This window comes from Struthio camelus, chromosome 1, assembly GCF_040807025.1.
Source record: "Struthio camelus isolate bStrCam1 chromosome 1, bStrCam1.hap1, whole genome shotgun sequence".
In the NCBI taxonomy this organism is placed as follows: domain Eukaryota; kingdom Metazoa; phylum Chordata; class Aves; order Struthioniformes; family Struthionidae; genus Struthio; species Struthio camelus.
Window position 1 is genome coordinate 165,244,366 of NC_090942.1, and position 23,235 is coordinate 165,267,600.

General features: G+C 40.8%; 1 protein-coding gene across 1 annotated transcript in view; it reads right to left on the reverse strand.

Moving 5' to 3' along the window:
* Positions 1-11,420, reverse strand: part of IPO5 (importin 5) — a 43,985-nt gene extending 32,565 nt beyond the window's left edge. The window contains exons 1-3 of the mRNA XM_068928568.1: positions 10,983-11,420; positions 6,252-6,332; positions 29-221 (exon numbers count right to left, since the gene is read on the reverse strand). Coding sequence (XP_068784669.1) covers positions 29-221; positions 6,252-6,332; positions 10,983-11,078 — 370 coding nt within the window. The 5' untranslated portion in view covers positions 11,079-11,420. The remainder of the gene's footprint in view (positions 1-28; positions 222-6,251; positions 6,333-10,982) is intronic.
* Between the last annotated feature and the right edge of the window lie 11,815 nt (positions 11,421-23,235).

The window sequence follows — 23,235 nt, forward strand, 5'->3', positions numbered from 1 at the left end:
TGCCATGATATCAGCATATATAAAGTACCTATTAAGTTCCTGGCCAACTCAGCAACAATGTCACAGATTTTCTTCCTCATACTGGACTGTGTTTCCAACTGAATAATCAACAGCAGTCCACTTTTGATAGAGGTCTGATCATCAGGTGAAAGAGCTGGATAAACTTCTTCAAAAGCAGAAGACAAAAGACGTCGTAGAAGGACAGCTGCCATTTGTCTAGCCTATTGAATAAGATATCATATGTTAAAGTGTTTTGGTGGAAAACTGCAAGAAACAAGAGATAACTCCTATTTCTATGGGTAACTGTAAAAATCTACAGACCACTTGATTTTAAAAAAGGAACAATGCCATTCAGATAGCGTTCTCTTCAACAACCACATTAAATAAAAGCACCATGTGTTTGCTACCTATTCTGCTTTGAGAGTTCCTGTGCATGTTCTGCTTCAAATCTTTTTCTGTATCCTGTAATGTCTGCCTCTAAACTGCAATTGAAAAAGAATAACCATGCTCTTATGAACACAATAGATGACTGACATCATGCTTCCAAACGCTCAATTTTTACTGTGTTGGCTTTTTCGGTAAGTGAATAAATACATCAAGTAATAGATGACAAGTTTGATAGTAGGTAAAAACACTGTCAGAAACATGATTTTAAGTTGATGTTTCTTTAATATCACACCTATTAAAACATTCAAAGAAATAATCATAAATTCACTGAGGTATCATGTTTTTTCTAGAGCTGAACCTTGGATGCAATATTTTATGGGTAGTTAAGGACTTAGCCACATTATTGAAAGATGCTTAAAACACACTTTTTGGCTATTTTGAAGGGCCTGCTAAGTTAACTAAAATCCAAACAATTTTTTTGGATTAACAAGTGACTTAATGAGAAAATTTTGCCAAACAATTAAACAGTAAACCGTTCTCAGACAACCAGATTTAATCTCTCTGTTCCAAATTCTAGAGTTAAGATTTTAGGGGGGAAAAAAAAAAAAAACACTGTACTGTGAATTTAGAAAACAAATAAAGACAACACCACCACCACACACACAACTTTCAGCCTTCTGGAGACATATGATGAAGCATTTTTCCTTTAAGTTTAAGTTGGGCATAGGAACCTCAAATACTAGTCTTCTATAATCTCTGCTTGCATGCAGCAATTCTATGAGAACATGACTTATTTTTATTTATTTATAATTATACAAGCCCTAGAAGCAAAAAGCGCAGCTCAGTAACTCAAAATGAATACAAACAAGTTCTGTAGTGAATGCAAAGAGACATCAAGCACACTGAATAACTTGAGAAAATAGGTTGTTCAATGAGCAGCAGAACAAATGCCACCTGATTTCCAAAAGGCCTCCCTCAACTATACCACTACAGTATAACCTAAAGACAACAGATCCTGACATTGCAGCGATGCCACATCTTCAGAAGTGCCCTGTAAAAATTAGGCATTGGTAAAACATCATCCAAGATACTATTCTTGCTGTTCTGCAGTCTCTAGACTCATTGTGCTTTTATCCAATCCACCTATCTGTCTTCAATATAGCTATAAGGGTACTGCACACAAAGTGTCTCTACATTAGCATTAGACTTGGACTTTACACTACATCCTTCCTCATCTCCTCTCCTCATCATCAGCTCCAGTGCAGACTGAAGCCACCACACATATAGGTTTAGAAGAACTGAGATGGTCAGAAGATGAACAGAGGGTCACAGCATCTATCTATGCTGCAGCTCCCATCGTAAGACAGGGTTCTCCAGCAATAGTTCAACTAGGGAACAAGAGTTAACACGGTTAAGATTGATTTCCCGCTACTGCTGGGAATCCCACTAACAGCTCATCCAAAATCATTTAACAGTACTACTACAATATAACAATACTTCTGCTTTTCTCCTCCCTAGAAACACCAAAACTGTTAAAGATTAAATTCTACACATCAGTAGGGTGAATTTATATAGCGGAAGCCTGGGCTGAGGAGTGAATCTGCTGGGATTAAAAAAAAGGCACAAGCTCCAATTCAATGTTTTTCCATACTCAGGGCATCATAATATTTCTGAGCATATTCTCTGATTCCTGATAATTACTGAGCTCACATTATATTTGTTCCTTTACTGGAATACTAACAGGTGGCTAGATAGGGAGTAGAGCTCATTTTTGTAAAACATGTACTCTCAAAGATAACAATTTCCACCTCTCTAGAATTCAGTTTAAAATATTAGAAAACGGACAAATATAGACTGATTGCAAAGTAAAACACAAGCAGCAGGACATACAGAAGAACTCAAGATCTGGACTAAATGAATTGGTTCCTGGTCATTATTGCTAGGTTGGAAAAAATTTACAAAACCTCCTAAAGCAAATTCAAATATCCAAAGGAGTCAAAGCAGCAACTGACTTTGGATCATAAACGGCAGATTTGCCTCAGCAAATATCTATCTGTAGATGAAAATTACTATTGTCAAATTAATTATGATGAATATGGCTGAGTTAATGACCACTCTGGGAATCAGCTTCTTCTGATTTAAGGAAGTAAGTGTTTTTCATGTACACCAAAGGCTCCTTTTTATATAAAGTATTACAAGATATGAACCCAGACAAGTATTTTAAAATCCAGCAACTTATCAGCTATAGTTTTCAATAAGAATAGAAACAATATACTAAACTGCACACCTCAAAAGGAGAATCTCTATCTACCAATGAAGGAAAGAGCAGAATTCTCTCCTGGAATTGGATTCTTCTGCTTATCTAAATTACCAAGCTGTGCACATTATAACAATGGGAATGTCAAAGGTATTAACATAAAATACTCAATTTTTAAATGCATTGCTTTCCATTAATAGAATTTAAAGTACTTTAACAAAGATGTTCTAAGATTTTAACCAATTGTAGAATGAAGGCAAAAGAAGCAAAGCAACTTGTTGAGCATGGAAGCAGAATAATTATGGACAGAGATCTGGGATACCTATGTTCTACATTGACATTCAAAGTGTTGGGAAACATAAGGATTACCTAAACTTTTTATTAAAAAACAAAAACCCACATCCTATTTTGTGCAGCACTGTCCCCGGGATTTTTACTTTCATTTTACTGTTCCTTTTAAGCCCTTGAGAAGGAAAACGCACATGGATGGAAATGATCAATATTTAGGACCTGGTCTAAAGATGGACCTGCCCAACATCATTTGAGGACCCAGACCCACATGGAATTCAAAGCACACAGTGCCTAAGGTCACCACCATACAACACAAAGGGAGGTGCATCAGTTCCCCTCCAAACACTGAATGGGGAGCTGTAAGAGCAGAGCAGTAGTTTTCAGACAAAAAAAAAAATGTAACCACGTGGTGTGATAAGGAGAGGAGAAAGGTCATAGGAACTCTAAGTGGTTGCAAGGACAGAAATCCAGTTTGATCCAGAGTTTGTTATATTTCATAGTGCTTGAAATTATTCAACTGTAAATTAGGGCACAATGGAAAATTGTCATTCTAAAGTTAACTAGCAAGAAAACAAAACAACAACAACAAAATTAAAAAAGAAAAAAGAAAAAAACAAAAGAGAAGAATATGCAGAACTTCCGTTCCTCTCTAAGATTTAGGCAGTTAAGCAGAACTGCAAAGGAACAGCCTTTAAGCCATTAGGATTGAGCCCCAAACCTATCCTGAAAATAAACACCATCAAATAAACCTTGAATATGCATCACCTTTCTGTCTAACTCTTTAAAATGTAGTTACAGAGGAAGACGTAGAGTCCTAATTACGTAACAAAGTACTTGCTCAGAAGGTGGGAGACCTGGGTTCAAATCCCTCCTTAGCCCGAGATGTACAAACTCGCATCTCATCTGGCAGAGAAGTGTTCTAACTGCTAAGATGGGCGCTTCCCTCCACTTCTCTAGGAACTGTGTCACTCTTCTATCAGGAAAGTATGAAGCCAAAATAGAGGGAAGAGGTGATTATTTCGACAGTTTAGTCAAGTGGTTATGAGAAAACCTAAGTTATACAGCTAGTTTTTGAGAGAGTCATTTATTTTCTGACTTGATGACCCTTTAGCATCAAACGCAAGTAGTCCTGGCAGCAGGACTTGAATCCCTGTTTCTCAATTTAAATGCTAAAATTCCTGCACTGCAGTCAGGATTCCTCTCAACTGCTGTCCAATTAGTCCTACAAATCTTGTATTCTCTACTATATAGCAGCACAGTTCCAGGAAACAGGATGAAATATTTTCTTCAGCCTAGTCTGTAATGCAGTTCCTTCAAAGGAATACGTAGGCTTCAGGCTGAACAGGGCTTTGAACCCCATTCTCCCAAAACCTGGGCAAGTGATCCTTAAGTAGCAGGCAGCTCTAAGACCTCTTCCTGCAGCCTGAATTCAGTGGTAGCAGTGCATTAGATGTGCTCAGAGGACATATGCCAGGCCCAAAGCCAGGCCCACTGGTGATGTACGCACCGTTCTGCCCAACTCTTGGATGTATACAAAACATATTCAGAAATTAAGTGCCTAGCTGTTCAGACCAGAATCCTTCTAAGCACGCACAGAATGCTTCCCTGTACATTTATAAGAAATGTTTAGATCAAGCTTGCTAATGTCTCCACAACTGGGCCACTGGGTATTTGCTGAATTTTTGGCAAAGAGAGGATGTCTGCGGATCTTTTTTAATTAGGACTTTTTTTTTTGGGGGGGGGGGAGGGGGAGTTCAGCACCTAACATCTACTTAAGTTGTCAGCTACCATTTAAGCCTTTCTTTGAATCACCTACTGGTGGAGTTAAATTGGCAAAGCATTGTACAAATGTTAATCTTCGACAACTTCTGAAAGAGTAACTTAACTTGTACAGGTGAGAGAAGTTTCTGTGCAACTGAGCAAATCACAGTTCGAGTCATCAGAAAGGTTCTGAAAAAATTCAGATTCTGCGCTATTTGCCTTACTGGTGTAAAGACAGTTAAAAAAAAAAAAACAATAAAAGCATGGAGAACATAAGGATGACTTTGTCATTGTCAGCTCAGATTTATGAAACGCGTTCAAAACAAAACAGAAGCATATGCATGCAAGCATGACTTCTAAGGGCACAATATTACCTTCTGAAGAAAAAGGGGCACCAAAAGATTTTTTGGGGGGCTAAATTTAAATTTAAGAGACTGTCTACAGCTTTTTATCATTAGAAACATTCCAGAGCAGTAGGAGGGAAGACTAACCCTCAGCTCTTATGTAACCAGTTACTAGTATAGTGTTGAAGGATTCTGTCAGAAGAACATGGTTCTGTAGGTAGATAAGCATAAATATTAAGCTGATACTTACTAAGCATTAAAAAGCACAGATAGTGTCTACCTCTAATGTGAACGCAATCTATCCAGAGAGAAGTAATGCTGTTATTCTCTCCTTATGATATTCTTCAAAAATTCTAAATGTGACATCCTTCTGTTGCTCAGTAATACTCTAGATTTGAAAAGTAAAAACCTTTGACTATTAAGCTTTCAAAACATCACAAACTTTAGAGTTCTTCAACCTGAAAATCCAAGTGAATCTAAAACAATATTGAATTTGAATCACTAAAGCATGCAAGCCTTTACATCAATTGAGGAACACCTAAAAGGCATGGTTTCCATACTGCAACAGAAAATTTCTACATAGTGCTGGGACTGCTATCCATTCAATCTACAACAGCGCTAGCTGATCTGATGAACGTACCCTCCCACAAATAAGACAAAATAAAAAACATTTGAATAAAACACGTAAAACAAGGCCTACGTCTCCCCAGTCCCTATAGTCACCCTGGAAGTAATTAGATTAAAATGTATCAAGCTTTCAAAAACTTTACTTCTGATTTAAAAATCACAAGACATTTCAGATAATACATGAGCAAAGTTTAAAACATTTAGGCACAGGACCTCAAAATGGAAGGCATTTCCTAACTGTAACTTCAAGGAACATCACATAACACTCATGCACTAATTACACATTTTGAGGAAAGAATCCATTCATTAAACAAAGTATACAACTGGAAAACCATGCAGGTCTAACCAGTCACTTATGAAAGATCGCTTTTGAAACTAAATATCCCACAACAAAAAGTCTGCTCAAGTGAACTTGATATGCAAAAAAGTAGATAACTGGCCCCTCTACTAGCATACAGTAAATTAAGATGATACACTTAATGCCCAATTCATCCATTTCTCCCAAAACGATGAGCACTAACTTCTTCCCCCTTCCTCCAAGTTTCCTTGAAAGTCTGCAGAATTACAAGATGCCTGAGACATACCTCCTCAGCAGCAGCAGTATTCCTGATTGCTTGTAGGAGGAACGTGATCTTAGATTGACCGGGAATATTTTCATATGTCTCCTACATAAAAAAAGGATGCAAGTTATTGAAAACAATTACTAAAAAGCATGTTTTAAGCATTAATATAAAGTACCTTTTCTTTTTAAACAGCCTAACCTCAGTATCAATGCAGTTAATAGAAAATAGATTTGCAAAAACATTTACACCTAACAAAATAAAATTTTCTAACCCATTTTAAAAACATGAACAAAGTCTTAGTTACATAGCAAGACCTGCCATATGTGGATTATTCCAATATTACTATTAGCCTCTTAGGAGGTGAGCTAACTAATACAACACATACAGAACACACACTCCTCTGGGGATCCAACCCAGCTTTTAGTGCATCAAAGTATTGAGAACTTTCGAGGCCCGAGACTGAACTATGACCAATAGGTAATAACAATTGACAAATCTATAGTCCACAAATTTGTTCAGGTCTTTTTTTTTGAACCAATTCATATTTTTGGCCTTTACAATGCTATACAGCAGGCACTTACACAACTTAATTACATATTTTGAATAAGTACTTTTCCTTTTAAAACTCCTACTTAAGTTTCAGTTACGTACTCTATTGCCTACTTCTTACTTCACAGATTTTCTAACACTTTTCTTAAAGTATCTTTGTCAGAAAGAGACCGTTTCATCTCCCCTGTTGGGAACTCCTACTAATAAAAAGTAAGGTTTCATGAAAAGTGTAGTTAAATAGTCTTACGCGCTTCTGGTATGCACTTCGTATACACTATAGTTTTTTTAGTTAGATCACTAGTTAGAAATTAGATTGAGCCCACCACAAGATAACTTTTATCATCAGAAATACAGTATACATGAGTATCTTTAAATAATTTCAGAGAATAGAAATTATTATTTTGAACATACTCAGTCTATGTAGGTAAGAGCAGGAGAATTACATGCTAAAAAGCAACCACCCAAATATTCAGAAAGAATCCTCTACCTATTAATTCTAAAAGAATTATTTTGTATAGACAAATTTATCCTTAAGATTAATTACCCAACCCTTTCCAAACATTCACTCCACCATCCTGAACTCAATGCGTAAACCTACTACACACTGTCCAGGGTCATTTCCTTCAGTTCCCTGTCTGCTTACTTTGCTTTGGACCAGCTCTTATTAAGCACTCCAGCAAGTTCCTTACAGTCAACCTTACGACACACTGACATGATGCTATTTTTGTATGAAGTACAGTTTCTTCATCACACATGTTTATAGACATCATGTTCTTCCCCTTTCTTTATGTATTTCCTAGTAAGCTTCATTCCTGGAGTCACTTCTCACTTCATACTCTCTCTAGATGCTAATATACCATCACAATTAATGACTCTGAACGCTTGTATTTAATGCAGAGTTTGAAAAATTAAATGAGGTTTAGGCTCAGAACGAAGAGTCTACATAAATCAACCGTTTCAATGAATTTATTTATTTATATTGCGTTATTATTACTTACAAGTATAATCTAAAGAGAAGTACAGAAAAAAAGAAGATTCCCTGAACACAGGTCCGGTGTAGAGCTGAAGCTGTGCTTTCACAGACAGCTGAATCACTGTCGCAGGTAGCTTCTCTCATGCGAATTCTAATAATCACAAAATCCTTTCTGAGCTATTTTAACCCAGTAGAAACGGTAGCATGCTATCTAGTTTTTCAATGGGATAATTCTGTCGATTCAGTAAACTAGATTCAGAGGAGGCTGAAGAGCACCAGGGCACTGGTGCAAGGTGGGCTAGAAGAACACATGGCCAAAAGCAGAACCTTCCCCTTGTGCTGGTGGTGGACTCCTCTGCTGGCTCCACCCATCTTACCATAAGCCTTGGCTAGACCCTAACCCCATATCCTGGATACTGCAATGTTCTCATGGCACTCTTCTAGACAGGTTCCTAAATCAGAAACTAAAGCTGCTCAACAGCAGCTACCATGTTTGTAGGCACAAATTTATTACACGGTATTACTGTCTTTCAGAATGCATGTACTCACCCTCTCCAAAAGCAGGGACATACATACATACATACAGGAAGCATAAATTCAACAAAAACAAAGCAAATAGAAGCAATTATTTCCATCTAAAGACAAAGATACAAATAAGTGAGATATGGGGTTTGGTTTATAGTCAATGGATAACATTCCAGTAATTGTTAATAAGAGATGAAATGAACAAACCAGATTTCAGCAAGCTGGTCAGAATCAGTTATGAGAGTACTAGCACATACATGGATATATATACATAAATATTTAAATAAAAATAAGTTTTTTTGAGGTGATCAATTTGCCACCTTTTTTAGCCCACCCCCTCTCAAAAAAAAAAAAAAAAGTGACTTCACATCTCCAACTCAAGTCGAGTCTCTCACACACACCCCTCATCCTAAATTCAAAGAACGGACCTATCAGAAACAATCCATTTCCTTCAGTTCCCATTCCATCTATTTCTCATTCTTGCTGTTGTTCACTGGACAAGAATGAAAACTTGCTATTCAGTTTTGCATCAGTTATGTGAATCCCTAAAGCATTACATATTGCTTTCCAACAATAAGCATACTTAAAAAAAAAAAAAGCTTGAACTATGGAGACATTTAAGGTCAAACATTGTAAGAACAGTCCTGTACGATTTTAGTAAGTAGATATTCTAAAGGGTAAAGATACTTCCTTTTGTCCTAAGAAAGTCCTATTTCGAGAAACAGGCTAATTTTAAAGTAGTTTAAAAAAAAAAAAATCAATCTACCTACACTGTAGAGAGATAGATTTGTGTTTCTAGGTACAAGAACATCAGATGAAGCTGGGCTCTTTACAGCAGTGCACGGGGGGAGAATGAAAGAACAAGCATAAAGTGAAGGTTCAGACTGGATATAAGCAGAAACTCTCTCACAGAGCAGACAGTCAAGCAGTGAAACAGGTTGCCCAGGGAGATTGTGCAGTCTCTATCTTTGGAGGTTTTCAGGACCAGACTGTATAAAGCCCTGAACAACCTGGTTTGACCTCAGTGCTGACTCTGCTTTCATCAACAGATTGGACTAGAGACCTCCTGTGGTCCCTTCCAATCTGAACGATCCTAAGCCATGACAATACTTCCAATATGCCTGAGGAACATGCAGAAACCAATCTCAGATTCAGGGTATTTAAGTAAAAATTGTATTTGTGTACAAGACTAATGGACTTGAAAAGCTTGGTATTCTATCAAGACAACAAAGATTCCTTATTTTGGTTGACTAAACAGCACATGAATCTATGAACACTTAATAATTTCCAACTTAGTTCCAAGCAAATTTTTTAAACAGAATATGCTAGTCCTTCCAATCTAAGTTTTAGACTTACTTGCTAAAAATATATTTCATTTCACAGGCATTATGACATAGTTTTCTGCTACTTCAGCTTTGCTTTATCTAATGAATCATATGCTAGCAGTTGTCATGTTTTTAAATAAAGTTCAAAAACCTGTGATAATTTTTTTTTAATGTTACCCACAGGCACTTAAAAGAAATTCAGATCCCACGGAATGGCCTCCACTTCATCCCCACGTCCAGTATTATCAAATCAGTACGTGCTGCTTCTCTAAGAAACTGTTTGTAGTAATCAATACTGAAGTCCACTGGCTTCATAAAACGCACCTCGCCCCTCCTCCTCATTCCCAAATTATATTTTCAGACTTTTCACTACAGCATTGTGGACCACAATTCTTTTTATTCTTTGTCAGACAGCGTGATGAACTCTGCTGACCGCTGAAGTGATGCGAGTGATAAAAGACCCAACGCAGCCATGCAGTGGGAATTCATGCTAGACCTAGACGCTGGCATTTAATTCAATGGGAAGAGATTCCCCACCAGGCTTGACAATGGAGTCTTAAGCATGACAGAGAGGAAGCATTAACGTGGCTTAGCCATCACAAAGAATTTTAGCTGAAATGACACATCCAGAAAGTTTTTGCTGATAAGAGAGAAACTCGACGCATTGGAAACGCTTCTCTTTAGCGAAATATTCCCTAGCTGACCAAAAAAAAAAAAAAAAAAAACCCACTACTCGAGCACCCGGGACACGCCGAGGCGATAAACCTAACTGCTCGGCGGTAGCTGAGGCAGTCCTCGGCTGAGACCCAGCCCAGACCCTCCGCCGCCGCGCCGCCGCTCCTCACGGACCGTCCATCCCGCCCCTGCAAGCGCCGCGGCCGGCACGGCGGGGCCGGGGGCGCCCTCCGTCACGCCGGCCCGGCCCGGGCGGAGCCAGTTCAGGCCCCCGTCTGGCAACGGGCAGAGCGGCCCCCGCCAGGCCGAGCCCCGAGGCGGTGCCGGACACACAGGGCGGCGGGGGGCGGGAGGGCGGAGGGAACACTCCCCCCCCCCCGGCTCTCACACGCGCGCGCGAGCGGCCGGCGCCCGAGCTAACGGCCGAAACGGCCCTCTGTGTGTGTGTGTGGTTGGGGGCGGGGGGGGGGGGGGGAACGGCCGCAACCGCCCGGCTCCCCCGCGGAGGGACAGCGCCCGCCGGGGCGAGGCCCGGGCCGGCTGGGCAGCAGCTGGTGCCGCGGCTTCACACGTGGGGCTTGGCCGGCCCCAATGCCTCCCTGCCCCCCCCTCCCCGTCCCTCCCTCTCCCTCTCTCTCCGGCAAGGAGCGGGAGGGCTGACAGGCCGGCCCGGCGCCGAGGGCCGGGGCGAGGCGGACCCGTTACCTCGGCCTGCTTGCGGACCGCATTGTCTGGGCTGAGCAGGTTGCCCAGGAGAAGGTAGAACTGCTGCTGCTCCTGCTCCGCCGTCGCCGCCGCCATTGCTGCGAAAGGGAAAGAGAGCGAGGCCGGCCGGGCGGGGAAAGGGCGGCGGAGGAGGAGAGGGGAGGGGAGAGGGGAAGCCGGCCTGGCAGCGAGCGAGAGAGAAAAAAGGAGGCGGAGCCGGAGCCGGCGCCACCGCGCTCTCCTCCCGGCTCCCCCCCCCCCCCGGGGCCGGCCGCGGCTGCTGCGCTTTCGGGGGCTCCCATTGGCTCAAACGCGCGGGGCCTCGCCCCTCATTGGCCTGCTTTCATTATGACGTGCTGATGTTTCAGTGCCGGGGGGTGGAGGGGTGAGCGGAGAGAGAGACTGAAAAAGCGTCTCTGAATGGGAGCCTGTCTCCTCTTTTCTCATTGGTCCTCCTCCAGGCTGGAAGTGGGAGGAGGAGGCGGGGAAACGCGGCCAACGAGGCTCTCATTGGCTCCGAGCAGCTCGGACAGTCTCCGCGGGATTGGTCAGAGGGGCGGTGGGGCGGTGAGGCAGGAGCGGGGCCGTGCCGTGCCGGGACAGCGAGCTTGGAGAGCGGGTGGGGGAGGGGAGGGAGGCAGGGAAAGCGCGGGAGATTGTAAGGCGCCTCCTCGCGCGGCGCCCCGGCCCCCCCCCCTCCGCGCTCAGTGACGCGCCGCGGCCCCGCCCCCGGCCCGCGGGGCGCGCGCGCGGGAAGGCAGGTGGCGCGGCGCGGGGCGGCGGGACGGGGCGGGCGCGGCGCGGGGACGGGGGTGCCGCCTGGGCGCCCCGGTGTGCTCGCCTCCGGGGGCTGGCCCTCGCCGGTCCGAGGCCCTTCCCGGTCTGACCCGCTGACGGGGGGAATCACGGTGCATTCCCTTGGCGAGCGGCCCTGCTGCTGTGTTCTTACCTCCAGTGAAAAGCAAGAGAAGATGCAGCCTCCTTTCTTCAGCAATAGGCAGGGGAAAGCAACTTTTCATCTCATGCCCTTTCCTGCTCTTCGTGGCAGTAAGGGGAGCATGACATCTGCCCGCATCTGTGATCTGACCTTCTGCTTTGCTCCGTCTGGGTTGTAGCAGACAAGAAGTGACACGGGTCTGCTGCATCTCTGCTCTGTATGATGCTGAGGGCATGTTAGGGGTTACCCTTCTGTCCATCTCAATCCCACCATGCTGTACATTACACTGAAAGAATGAGTATTTCTCTGTACAAGGTCGTCTATCTGTATGTCTGCTTCTGAAAATCAGGGCCTCATCATGTGCTTTTGTCATCGACTTTTGGCATCTCAAAACTCATAGCTAAGGGGCGGTAATTCCTAAATCACTAAAGTGCTATTGCAAGAGTAGATATGAGTATGGCTAGAATCAGTGGCATAACAAAACAGAGCATTGCATTTTCCCTAGTTCTAAGTAAGAAAGCAATGTATTCAGACCTATATTTCTGAGTGAAATGGCAATTAGATCATTTGATTAAAGCCACTTCCCAAAAATAATAAAATAAAAACATTTCACTTGAGAAAGTTCTTCTGCAGGCATTCTTTGCAGAATTTAAGGTTGAGCATTTTACATCACAATTACAGAATCACAGAATAGTTGTGTTGGAAGGGACCTCTGCAGATCATCTGGTTCAACCGCCCTGCTGCCCAAGACCATGTGCAGTTGGGTTTTGAATATCTCCAAGGATGGAGACTCCACTACGTGGACAACCTATTCCAATGTTCAACCACCCTCACAATGATGAAGTGGGTTTTTTTATGGTGAGAAGGAATTTCCTGTGTTTAAATTAATTTGTGCCCGCTGCCCATCATCCTGTCACTGGACACCTCTGAGAAGAGCCGGGCTCCACTTTCTTTACTCTGTTCCATTCATACACACTGATAATATCCCTCCTGAGCCTTCTCTTCTCCAGGCTAAACAGGCCCAGCTCTCTCAGCCTCTACTTGTGTGATGGATGCTCCAATCCCTTAATAATCTCTGTGGCCCTTCACTGGACTCACTCCAGTAGGTCTTTTACTAGGGAGCCCAGTGCTGGACCCAGCACTCCAACTGTGGCCTTAGCTGGGCTGAGTAGAGGGGGAGGATCACCTCCCTCGACCTGCTGGCAACGCTGTTCCTAATGCACCCCAGGATCCCATTGGCCTTCTTGGCCAAAAGGGCACATTACTGGCTTGTGGTCAACTTGTTGCCCTCCGGGACCCCCAGGTCCTTCTCCGCAGAGCTGCTTTCCAGCAGGTCAGCCCCCAGCCTGAACTGGTGCAGAGGGTTATTCCTCCTCAGGGGCAGGACTCTGCACTTGCCTTTGCTGAGCTTCATGAGGTTCCTCTCTGCCCATTTCAGCCTGTTGAGGTCCTCCTGAGTGGCCATGCAACCCTCTGGTGTATCAGTCGCTCCCAGTGTGTTATCTTGCTGAAAGTGGCTGTGGTCCCATCCAGGTTATTAATGAAGAGGTTAAACAGTACTGGACCCGCTATTGATCGCCAGGGTTCACCGGTAGTGACTGGCCTCCAGCTGGACTTCATGCCACTGATCACAACCCTCTGAGCCTGGCAGCTGAGCCAGTTTTCAGTCTGCCTCTGTTCATCTAGCCCATACTTCATCAGCTTGCCTATAAGGGTGTTATGGGAGATGGTGTGAAAAGCCCTACTAAAGTCACCACAGACAACATCCACTGCTCCACCCTCATCTACCCAGCCAGTCATTCCATCACAGAAGGCAATCAGGTTGGTTAGGCGTGATGATCTCTTTGTAAATCCATGCTGACTGCTCCCGATCACCTTCTTGTCTTTCTTGTGTTTGGAAATGGTATCCAGGATTAGTTGCTCCATCACCTTTGTAGGGACTGAGGTGAGGCTGACCAGTCTGTAGTTCTCTGGGTATTCCTTCTTGCCCCTTTTGAAGCCTGGAAGGACATTTTCTTTCTTCCAGTCCTCAGGAACCTCTCCCATGCACCATAACCTGTCAAAGATAATCGAGAGCTGCCTTGCAATGACATTGGCCAGCTCCCTCAGCGCTCTTGGGCACATCCCATCAGGTAATTAGGCTAGGTGAAGGCATTGCAGAAATTACTTAGTCAGATCTTAGCTGCTGAACCATATTTGCTAAGATGGGTTAACAACATTTCTTTTGGTCATGAACACAGTATGACAGAAACCATTATACCAACTGCACGCTTGTAGAGTATGTATACATTAAGAGTTTTCACTGATACTGATGCAGTTTGCACTGCAGATGCAAATATGAGTCACAGGCATAAAGATGTAGGATCCAGTATATTAGCCTGCTTTCTATACATCTATATAGGTCCTCATGTAGGTCTGTTTCAAATGAGTCATAGTATGCCTGAAAGACGAGGAAAAAGGTATCACCCCTGTATGTATTTTCATGAGATGTTTTGGTCAAAGTTATGTCTGAACAAGAGTAAATAATATACTACATTCATTGATCCCAGTTATGTGATTGATTAAAACATAATTAGCAAGCCCTATGTTCGTGTGGAATGTAAGTTCATAATGTGTATCATTAGAAGATATGAACACTGCCTGATTTACTAGTAAAGGGCTTAGCCAAGCAATGAAGCAATTGCTAGCTGAATCTGGTACCATCTGGATAGGCGTTGCAACTGGGTTATGCCCAAGGGATACAAAGACTTTCAAAGCAAAAGGAAGCAGCCAGCGATCTGGTGGGAAAAAGACAGAAATGTCTTCTTGACTGAATTAAGAAATAATTGTGGGCAAAGCTAGAGAATAATGGTAAGCTGAATGAAAGCTCAGAAGGACCAAAAGTGATTATAAAATTATAAAAAGTGAATTATAAAAGCACGCCTAGTTTCTAATATGAAGAGCTCTTCTGTAAATATCCTCAGATCCTAACTATGTGTGTTAGATGTTCACAGCTTGTCACAAATTCTGAAGGGCCTTTTGGATTTGATCTTGAAATAAGTATGGTTTTCCTGCCTCTCTGTCACCTGTATTTTTTATAAACTTTGGTAACCCTGCTTTCTTCTTTCCATATGTAAATAAACACATTTGCTTTCATCTTAAGTTTTCTTAATTGGTTTTTCAGCAGATATCTGTGATAGGATGTTTAGCTAAAGAAAGCTGTATCTGATAGGGATTGGGGAGTGAATGTAAAATGCACAGCATGGAAGACACTTATGTCTTGTCTATTCTGTTTTTTCCATCTCTGTAGATGTAGGGCCTTGATTGTACCTAAAACCTGCCTAAGTCTTTGAGAAACAGGCAAGTGAAAATGGTACTTTGCCTAAGAGTTAAACACCGCTTGCTCGATCGTCTTTGGAGTGCCAGGGTTGAAAGTCAGAGTGAGTCAGAGCTCCCTTAGAAGGGGAAGGTAGAAACCACTCTGCAATTTGTGAGAGGAAGCCTAGTGAGACGATCTGGCTCTGTGTGTGTTTGTGCGTGCGCATGTGTGTGTGTGTGACCATCCCAGTGTGTGTGATGATCATTAAAGCCAAGTAGTAGAATGCTGTAGGAATGCATTTGAATACTTCATTGTATTCAAAGAGTAGAAGGGGGCATCTTCACAGGAGATTGAGGAGAACCTGGCTGCCTGTAAACCCAGCAGATCAGTGAAACTCAACTTAAAATACTAACACAGTCTGGTGAAAGCATACCGAAAACTTTGCTTAGGCAAAAAGTAGTTAAACTATAGGAAAAAGTCTCAATGAAAAATGTCACTAATGCAATGTAATCAGAGAGTATGCTGAGTCAGGTGCTCCATTATCGCCTGGGACATATTTAAGGCTGAAGGGTGGGAAGCAGACAGAAACTGTGCTAAAGAAGCAGCTGTCAGCACCAAAAGTGGTTTGAACAAGTACCTGAGGGATGAGAGCTCAAACAGATACAGAAACAAAACAGTTGGCAGCAGCACTTGTGCTGCTGGGCAATGCCCGACTTTTGCAGTCTGTCTTGATTACAAAGACAACAATACAAAGTACTGCAAACTGCAGATGCAAATATGAGTCACAGGCATAAAGATGTAGGATCCAGTATATTAGCCTGCTTTCTTTACATCTATATAGGTCCTCATGTAGGTCTGTTTCAAATGAGTCATAGTATGCCTGAAAGACGAGGAAAAAGGTATCACCCCTGTATGTATTTTCATGAGATGTTTTGGTCAAAGTTATGTCTGAACAAGAGTAAACAATATGCTACATTCATTGATCCCAATTATGTTTTGAAAGATAGGAAGATATTCATTAAATAGCAGAAGATCACAAAACGCTCATTTTGTTCTCTACAGAATGGAGGCTACCTTGACCACTTTTAGCAGTCTAGACCGAAAGAAGTACGTTGAATAGTACTTTACGCAATGCATCTTTATGGACCTTTTAAAACTCGTGAGACAGACTGGTAGAAATTCAAATCTTCAAAAAGTAAAGGCTTTATGAAATTATCTGTTAAACTTCACAACTCTGCTAATTAATGGGAGGGGGAGCTGGGAGGCAATGCAGTCAATGATTTTATTATAACCGAAGAGTGCTGTGAAGTTTGTGTCAGAGTAATAGGGAGTGTGAGATAACAGACAATCTGATGAAAAGTGTCTCAGACTCCCGTATAATATTTGCTGATGCTGACTTGCCTGTGAAGGGTTCGACATGTATATATTACAGCCTTCAGAGGCAAAGAATAAACTGAAGGGGAAGTAGGTATGTTTCTGAGAAGAAGATACAGGAAAATAAGCCTTACTGAACCCTAAAACCAAACCGAGTTTCTAAGCATAGTTGTAGGCTAACTGTATCCAGAGTCCTTAACAAGTTAGCTCTGCCATATGCAGCAATCTGCCAAACATTTAAAGCCCTTGTTGATGGTCCATATGGATGGACCAAAATCCTCTGCAACAAATGCAGCCATGATAGCCTGAAGGGCCAAAGAGGAGTTAGAAAAGTGCATCCAGACAGATTCCCAGCTGGAGGACATGAAATGGAGTAAGTCGGTGCCAGTGGCAAGCCATGTTCTAGTGTGGGGGGGGGTGGCCAAAGTCTATCTTGGCAGAACAAGCTATCTGCAAACAGGACACAATATCTCATAGTTGTTCTGGTGAACATGCAGGATAAAGTAAGGGGCTACAATCCTATCTGTAATGCCCATCAGTAGTGGACTACAGATTTCACAAATTCTTCATTCATCTCTTGCTTGTAATCAGAGCTCAAGACAAGCTTGCTCAGCTACCATGCCCAAAGCATGGGGTATGCGACAAATTCCTATCCATGGTAATTGACTTGGCTTTTGGGCACTGCATATACTATTATAAGAGCTATTGTGAGCGCTAAACTGGCAGTGCCAGTCATTGTTTTTATGGTGTCATTTTTTTAAAGTTACAGAGATAATGTAAAGCATGTGACTTCTGTCCCCTATCACTAACTGACTTGCTGAAAAGGCTCAATGTAATGCTTCAGGCTATCTTGCAGATACATAGTACTAAAAAGGGTGCTGACAGAGATGTGACTCTTTTTACTCTTTGACTATTGTAAGATGCTCCAAGCAGCCCTGACCTGTGGCCTCCTGCTGGTTTTCTGTGTGGGAAGGCAGAACTGAGTTTGGTGGAGATGATGAAACAGGGCCTACCCAAGAGCTCAGAGGAGTATGAGGGTGGTGAGCGTTTTGGGAGTTTGGAGAATTGCTGTCAATCACTAGTGAGATCCAAAATTATTGAGTGGGAACCTTCTGAGGTCATTGGGATGGTCAATGAGCTGAATGACAAGATAAGGAAACTTCATAAGCATGTTATATTGCAGACCCTACACGTTAAAATTTTAAAAAGCTGTTGTATCCATAAGGAAACTTTGAACATTGTATATAGCTGGGAAGAAGTGTCTCAGACTTCCCTGCCAGATTTACTCACTGAAAGTCAAATTTGCCTTAAAGAAAATCGGTCAGTGGGAATTCAGATCCACCCAGAAAGCAGAACTCATTCGGATTTCTGTAAATGTCAAGGAGTATTTTATGACAGAGCAGATATAACTGATAAAACGGTTCAGCTTAACTTTACTGAAGAGGTGTCAGACAGTATGGAATGAAGTACACTGGGTTGGGAGATAAGCAGAGATAAGTGACTAGCGGAACAGGGTTTTTTCCTAATTATCATTGTACTTAAGAACGACAAAGTGGAAGAAGGGGAAAATAAGGTTTTTGTGTGGTTTACAGAAAATTCTACACTGACGTTGTGCCTGGTGTATCATAACCAAGATGGATAATTTACTGAACAACTTGAGCAGTACCAACTACTACAATCTGCTGAACTTCATTTGCAAATCCCACTGGAAAAGTAGAAGGTTATATTCAAGCATGAATGTAGGCCTTTGAGTTCAAGAGAAGGTCATCTGATTTGATTAATTCAGGAGTCACCTTTCCAAGCCTTATGAGCCAAGCGTTTATAGGGCTGCATGATTCGATGTATTGACAACATAGGGGTTGGGAAGAACGCGAAACACGTGGAGTTTGTACTGAAAAAATTAGATTAGGTATTAAAGTGTAAATATAGAAGTGGAACATCCAATTTTACTGGGTAATGGCAGGGGATGGTAAGGTGAGAAGTAATTATTCTCCGAGAGGTCAAGATAAAGACTCTGGGGATGACCTTGTACCAAAAACAAACAAAAAATCAGTCATTCATAGAATTCAGTTCTTAGAATTGTATTAAATATCATAGAATTCGATTATCATTGAAGACTTGTGGTCTTCAGTGACCACAGATAACTTCAGTTGTATTGTTGCCCTTATTAGGGCAGCAGGCAGAAAATACCAGCTTGAGAAGTTAATCTGAACAGCTCCTTGTCACAGAAGCTTTAAGCAGGTTAAAGAAACTTTCTGACCCTGCCTGTGTTAGCCCAGACTACAGTAAAATACAGGAACCACATGCCAGTGCTTCAGATGCCGTTCTACGGCTGATACTTTTTCTGGCGTGGAAAGGGAATAAGAAAAGACCGTGAGCAGAAGTACTCCAAAAGGAGTACATTGCTATTAGGTGGGTTATTAGACAGCTGAAATGTTATTTTCTCAGTCTCAAACTGAGGATCCCCAGGGAATGAGTAACAGTGAGAATTTTGCCAATGTTTCACAATACCCACATTTAAATGTCCTTTACCCCTAGGAGGAAAAGCTTGACAACCTTAACAGTAATCCAGCGTGGAAGAATAACATTTTGAATGAGTGAATGTTGCCAGGTCTGATTACATATTTTTTTAGCAAACCTCTGTGCTTAAAGCATCTTGTGAAGTTGCACAGGAAGAGACAGATTCACAGCCATTTTTGTGCATTTCTATTAGTTACCCACTATTCTTTTCTTGTTATTCTCTTGCATATTCTATAATTACACAGAAAGAGAGTAAACAGATTTTTTTTTGAGATAACTAACAAAATATTGTAGAATAAGATTACCTGCTGAGCTTCTTCCTACTGAAAAAGCTGAAAGCTGCCTACTGTATCAAGACTGCTTAACAAACTTCTTGCTGTCAAATGTACTTTAGGTTTGACGTTTCGTCAGGTATTCTTCAGAAATCAGGAAAAATCATGGAAAATGGTGAAAATGCACTACTACTATATTTGAATTGACTTGCCAGAATTCAAGATTCAGTTGTAGTTCCTTCTCCCCCAAAGCTGATTCTGACTTCCTGTTGCGTAACTCTTCTCTTTTCCAGCTTCCCTATGCCTGGAAAAAACAGATTGCTGCACAGTCGGAATTCAACCCATTCTGCTATACGGATAGAAAAATAAACCTTCTAGCAGGGATCAAGTTTGCAATTGCTTGTGCATTAGGCAGAAAGTTAATTGATTTGGCTGATCTATTGACTTAGGATTGAGAAATCCATTGGCAGGAAGCATATTCTGTAAGTGCGTAATTATTACACAGTGCATTTCCAAATTACTAAGATTTAAAAAACATGACCAGAAAGTCAAATTTCATCTACTCTATGATTTAGGTCTTAAATCTCTTGCTAATTTTTTGTATATATCATTTATTGCATTTGTCACACCTTTATAAAAGTTTCTCTACTGTTAACCTGTTTTAACTAGCTCTGAAAGAATATTTGCAGATCTTTAGATTTAAGAAGACATTAATTGTAAGTTCATAACTGCCAATATTAATAAGGGATTAAGAAAAACAAGAAATTATGATTCATTGTGTAGGAGCTATTAAATCTATCTGGAAACTATCTGGAAAAAGAAGACCTGAAATTCAATCAGTTTGTCAAAATCTTTGGTAAGCAAGTGGAAAGATGTATTCACACAATATGGATAGCAAGTTAGGTGTGTTTTTTGATGTGAAACAGTGGTGAAACCACCAGTGTAAATTTGAATTGCTGTAACAGAAGCATGGCATCTGAGTAGAGAGATGATAGTTGCTACAGAAGCATCATCTAGTGTGATCAGAGGAAAGTAGCAAAGCTCAGCACAGATTGCAAGTTCTGTATACGGCATTTCCATTTCCTTTGATGAAATTTGCATGCGCTTATCACAGTAGAGACTCTAACCTAGAATTAGTAGACTGAAGGGATGCATTTAAAAGCAAAAGCTAAAAAAGATAATCACTAATTACTATAATATATTCAATAGCATAACAAACAAGAACTATACAGCTAAGAATTATTAAGTGTTACATATCTTTAAACATGGGTTACATTAAAAGAGAAAAAAGAACTTTGGCTATATTTTTGGAAAAACTCTCTTGAGCTTCCTCGTTCATATGAGGTCATGTATGTAAGGAACTGTGCAGTCAGATGGATGAAAGGTCTGATGAAAGGTTGCAGAGGCAACCTTTATTTTAGTATTTTCCTCAGTTCTTGCTTTTGCAACCTTTTTCTAGCCTATTAAAAAAAGAACATGTAGCAAATCTATGTTCCGATGTTATGTTGACATTCAGACCAAACATCGTAAAGGTGTGGTCTTCTCTCTGGCTTGGCTTTCTAGTGAGGGTGAATTTGAACCTGTCCCTCTGTACTCTCTGGGTGCTACAGATTAGTCCCAGCTACTAGTCTGGTCAAAGGCAGCTCAGATCGGTTATTGCAGAGTAAAAATCCTGTTCAACAGTAGGCTGCAGGATTCTCACTGTAATCAGCATCTTTGAGAAATTTATCTGAGAAACTCATAACAAATACCTGTTGAACGTGTATGAATTGTGACTTTTTTTGAAGGTTGACCAATATCTTAAAAGTGTGGCAAACTAAATTTTTTTCTCAGGGACAGTTTATGTCATATCACTGCATAAAGACATCCTCCAGCTCAAATTTCACAGTATTCCAAACGGACATGTCTCAAAAAAAAAAAAATCATAAAGATTTATTAATGTGATCAAAAAAATATATTGTCCTTTTTGTCCCATTGTTGGAAATGCCCAAAAGCTTCTGGATGAAATCAAAATAAAAAGGTAGATGCAAATATAGAAAATTTCAGTTCAAGTTGTAGAATCTAATAATATTAAAAATCAAGTAGGAGTACCAGCTTGTATCATGCTTTAATTACCTTTTCATTTATAAGATACATAGTTATATCAGTCATCTTATAATTCTGTCCTCTTCCACCGATTAAATTCCATTCTTGCCTGTGTTTCTTAGGGTCTCTTAGACATAGAACTTGAAGTAGCACTGGTTCCAGTCACTTATTTTTCATTTTCCCTTAGAAATTGAAAGTTGTTCCCAAAGAAGAATGAAGGTCAAATTGTTTAATTAAAACAAGATTTTTTTTTTTTAAATAGGGATAGAAACTTGGAACAGTCTGCAAGACGTATTGAGCTCCAAAGAGTTTCAGTTTAATCTAGTTTAGATTTAATTTAGTTTTAATTGCCCTGAATACCAAACTTATCTTGCAAGTCTAGAACTTTGTTTTTCTTCATGTCTCTTTTAGATTCTTGTCATTACATTTCTTTAGCTCACTTTAATCAAATAAATCTCATGTATGCCATCTCTAGCTTAGGTCTCTATATTCTTCTCTCATTTAATTTCTTTGTTCGGAGTTTATGTTTTTTTATGGTAAAAATATTTACAATATTTATCCTTTCAGTCAAACTGAAAAGACAATATCAGAATCTGAGCAATGTATTGTTGGATCAAGCATGCTATTTGGGGAGAAATGTACAGTATCTGTTCTCTCTGTGCTAACAATTGTTTCTGTCCCTTATAGCTTCTAACAACTCCTCCTCCTCCAGCTCTGCCTGAAAGCATTCATGACTATATTTTTGAAAAAAGCATTTCAAATATCTCTTAATTTTGTCTTACACTGTCATCAGCCTACAACATCAGGATGCCAAAATTTTAGTTTGCGTATCAATTGCTCCTTGCTAGTAATAGTAGAAAAAAATCTAGCTCAGTTTCTACAGCAACAGGAGTGTGTTTCTAATAGTCTTCTCTTGTTATGTGAGCCATTGGTAATAATGTTTATTTTAATATAATATGTAAATAATGCTGTATAGTTTCATATGTTTATTTATAAATAGCTTCCTAGCTAAGCTTTTTTTTTTGATAAAAATGGAGGAGAATATACACAGCCAGCAATACAGCTAATTTTTTCTCTCTGGCAGCACAAAGATTTTTTTTACCTACGAGCTGAAGGGCTGAGTGCCTGCTGTTGGAATTTTTTTCAGATGGTTTGGTAAAACGTCTTACCTTTTTCCTGCCTTCTTTTCGTGAGGGAGTTTTGAAAAGGAGAAAGCAAACTAAAAAACTTACGCAATAACATCCTTTGTAAAGGGGTGATATATCAGTGGTGGTTTAATGTGTGGCTTTTTTATAATAAGAAGATGAAAGAACGACAGGTGCTTGATGAAACAGCTAATGAAGAAGAATGATGCTCAGAACAGTCGATAAAGCTGGTCTTACATGCCCTATTGATAGATAGTTTATCTGTTTCAGGTAAGCTATATTGCAAGTAATAAATAGTGACAAACTGTGACGGTCACCTAAACACAAGGGTTCAGAAATCACCACAGTTTTGGTTAACCTTAACAGAGCAATACTTGCTTGCCTTTGACAGAGTCTCGTTAGGGGTAAAAAAAGGTCTTTCTGGGAAGCTCGTGTTTATTTAATGAAAGTTTTCATAGGACAGAGTATTTAAATTTTGATTTTAGTGAATAAAGTTGAAAATTAGATTGTTTTCCTGCGTTCCTGTTGTTCTTAAAATCCAACCTTTGCAATGGTGGATTAAAATGGTGGGAAAAATTGAATGAGTATGTTTTTTTCCTTATGATTAACGAAGGAAAATGGA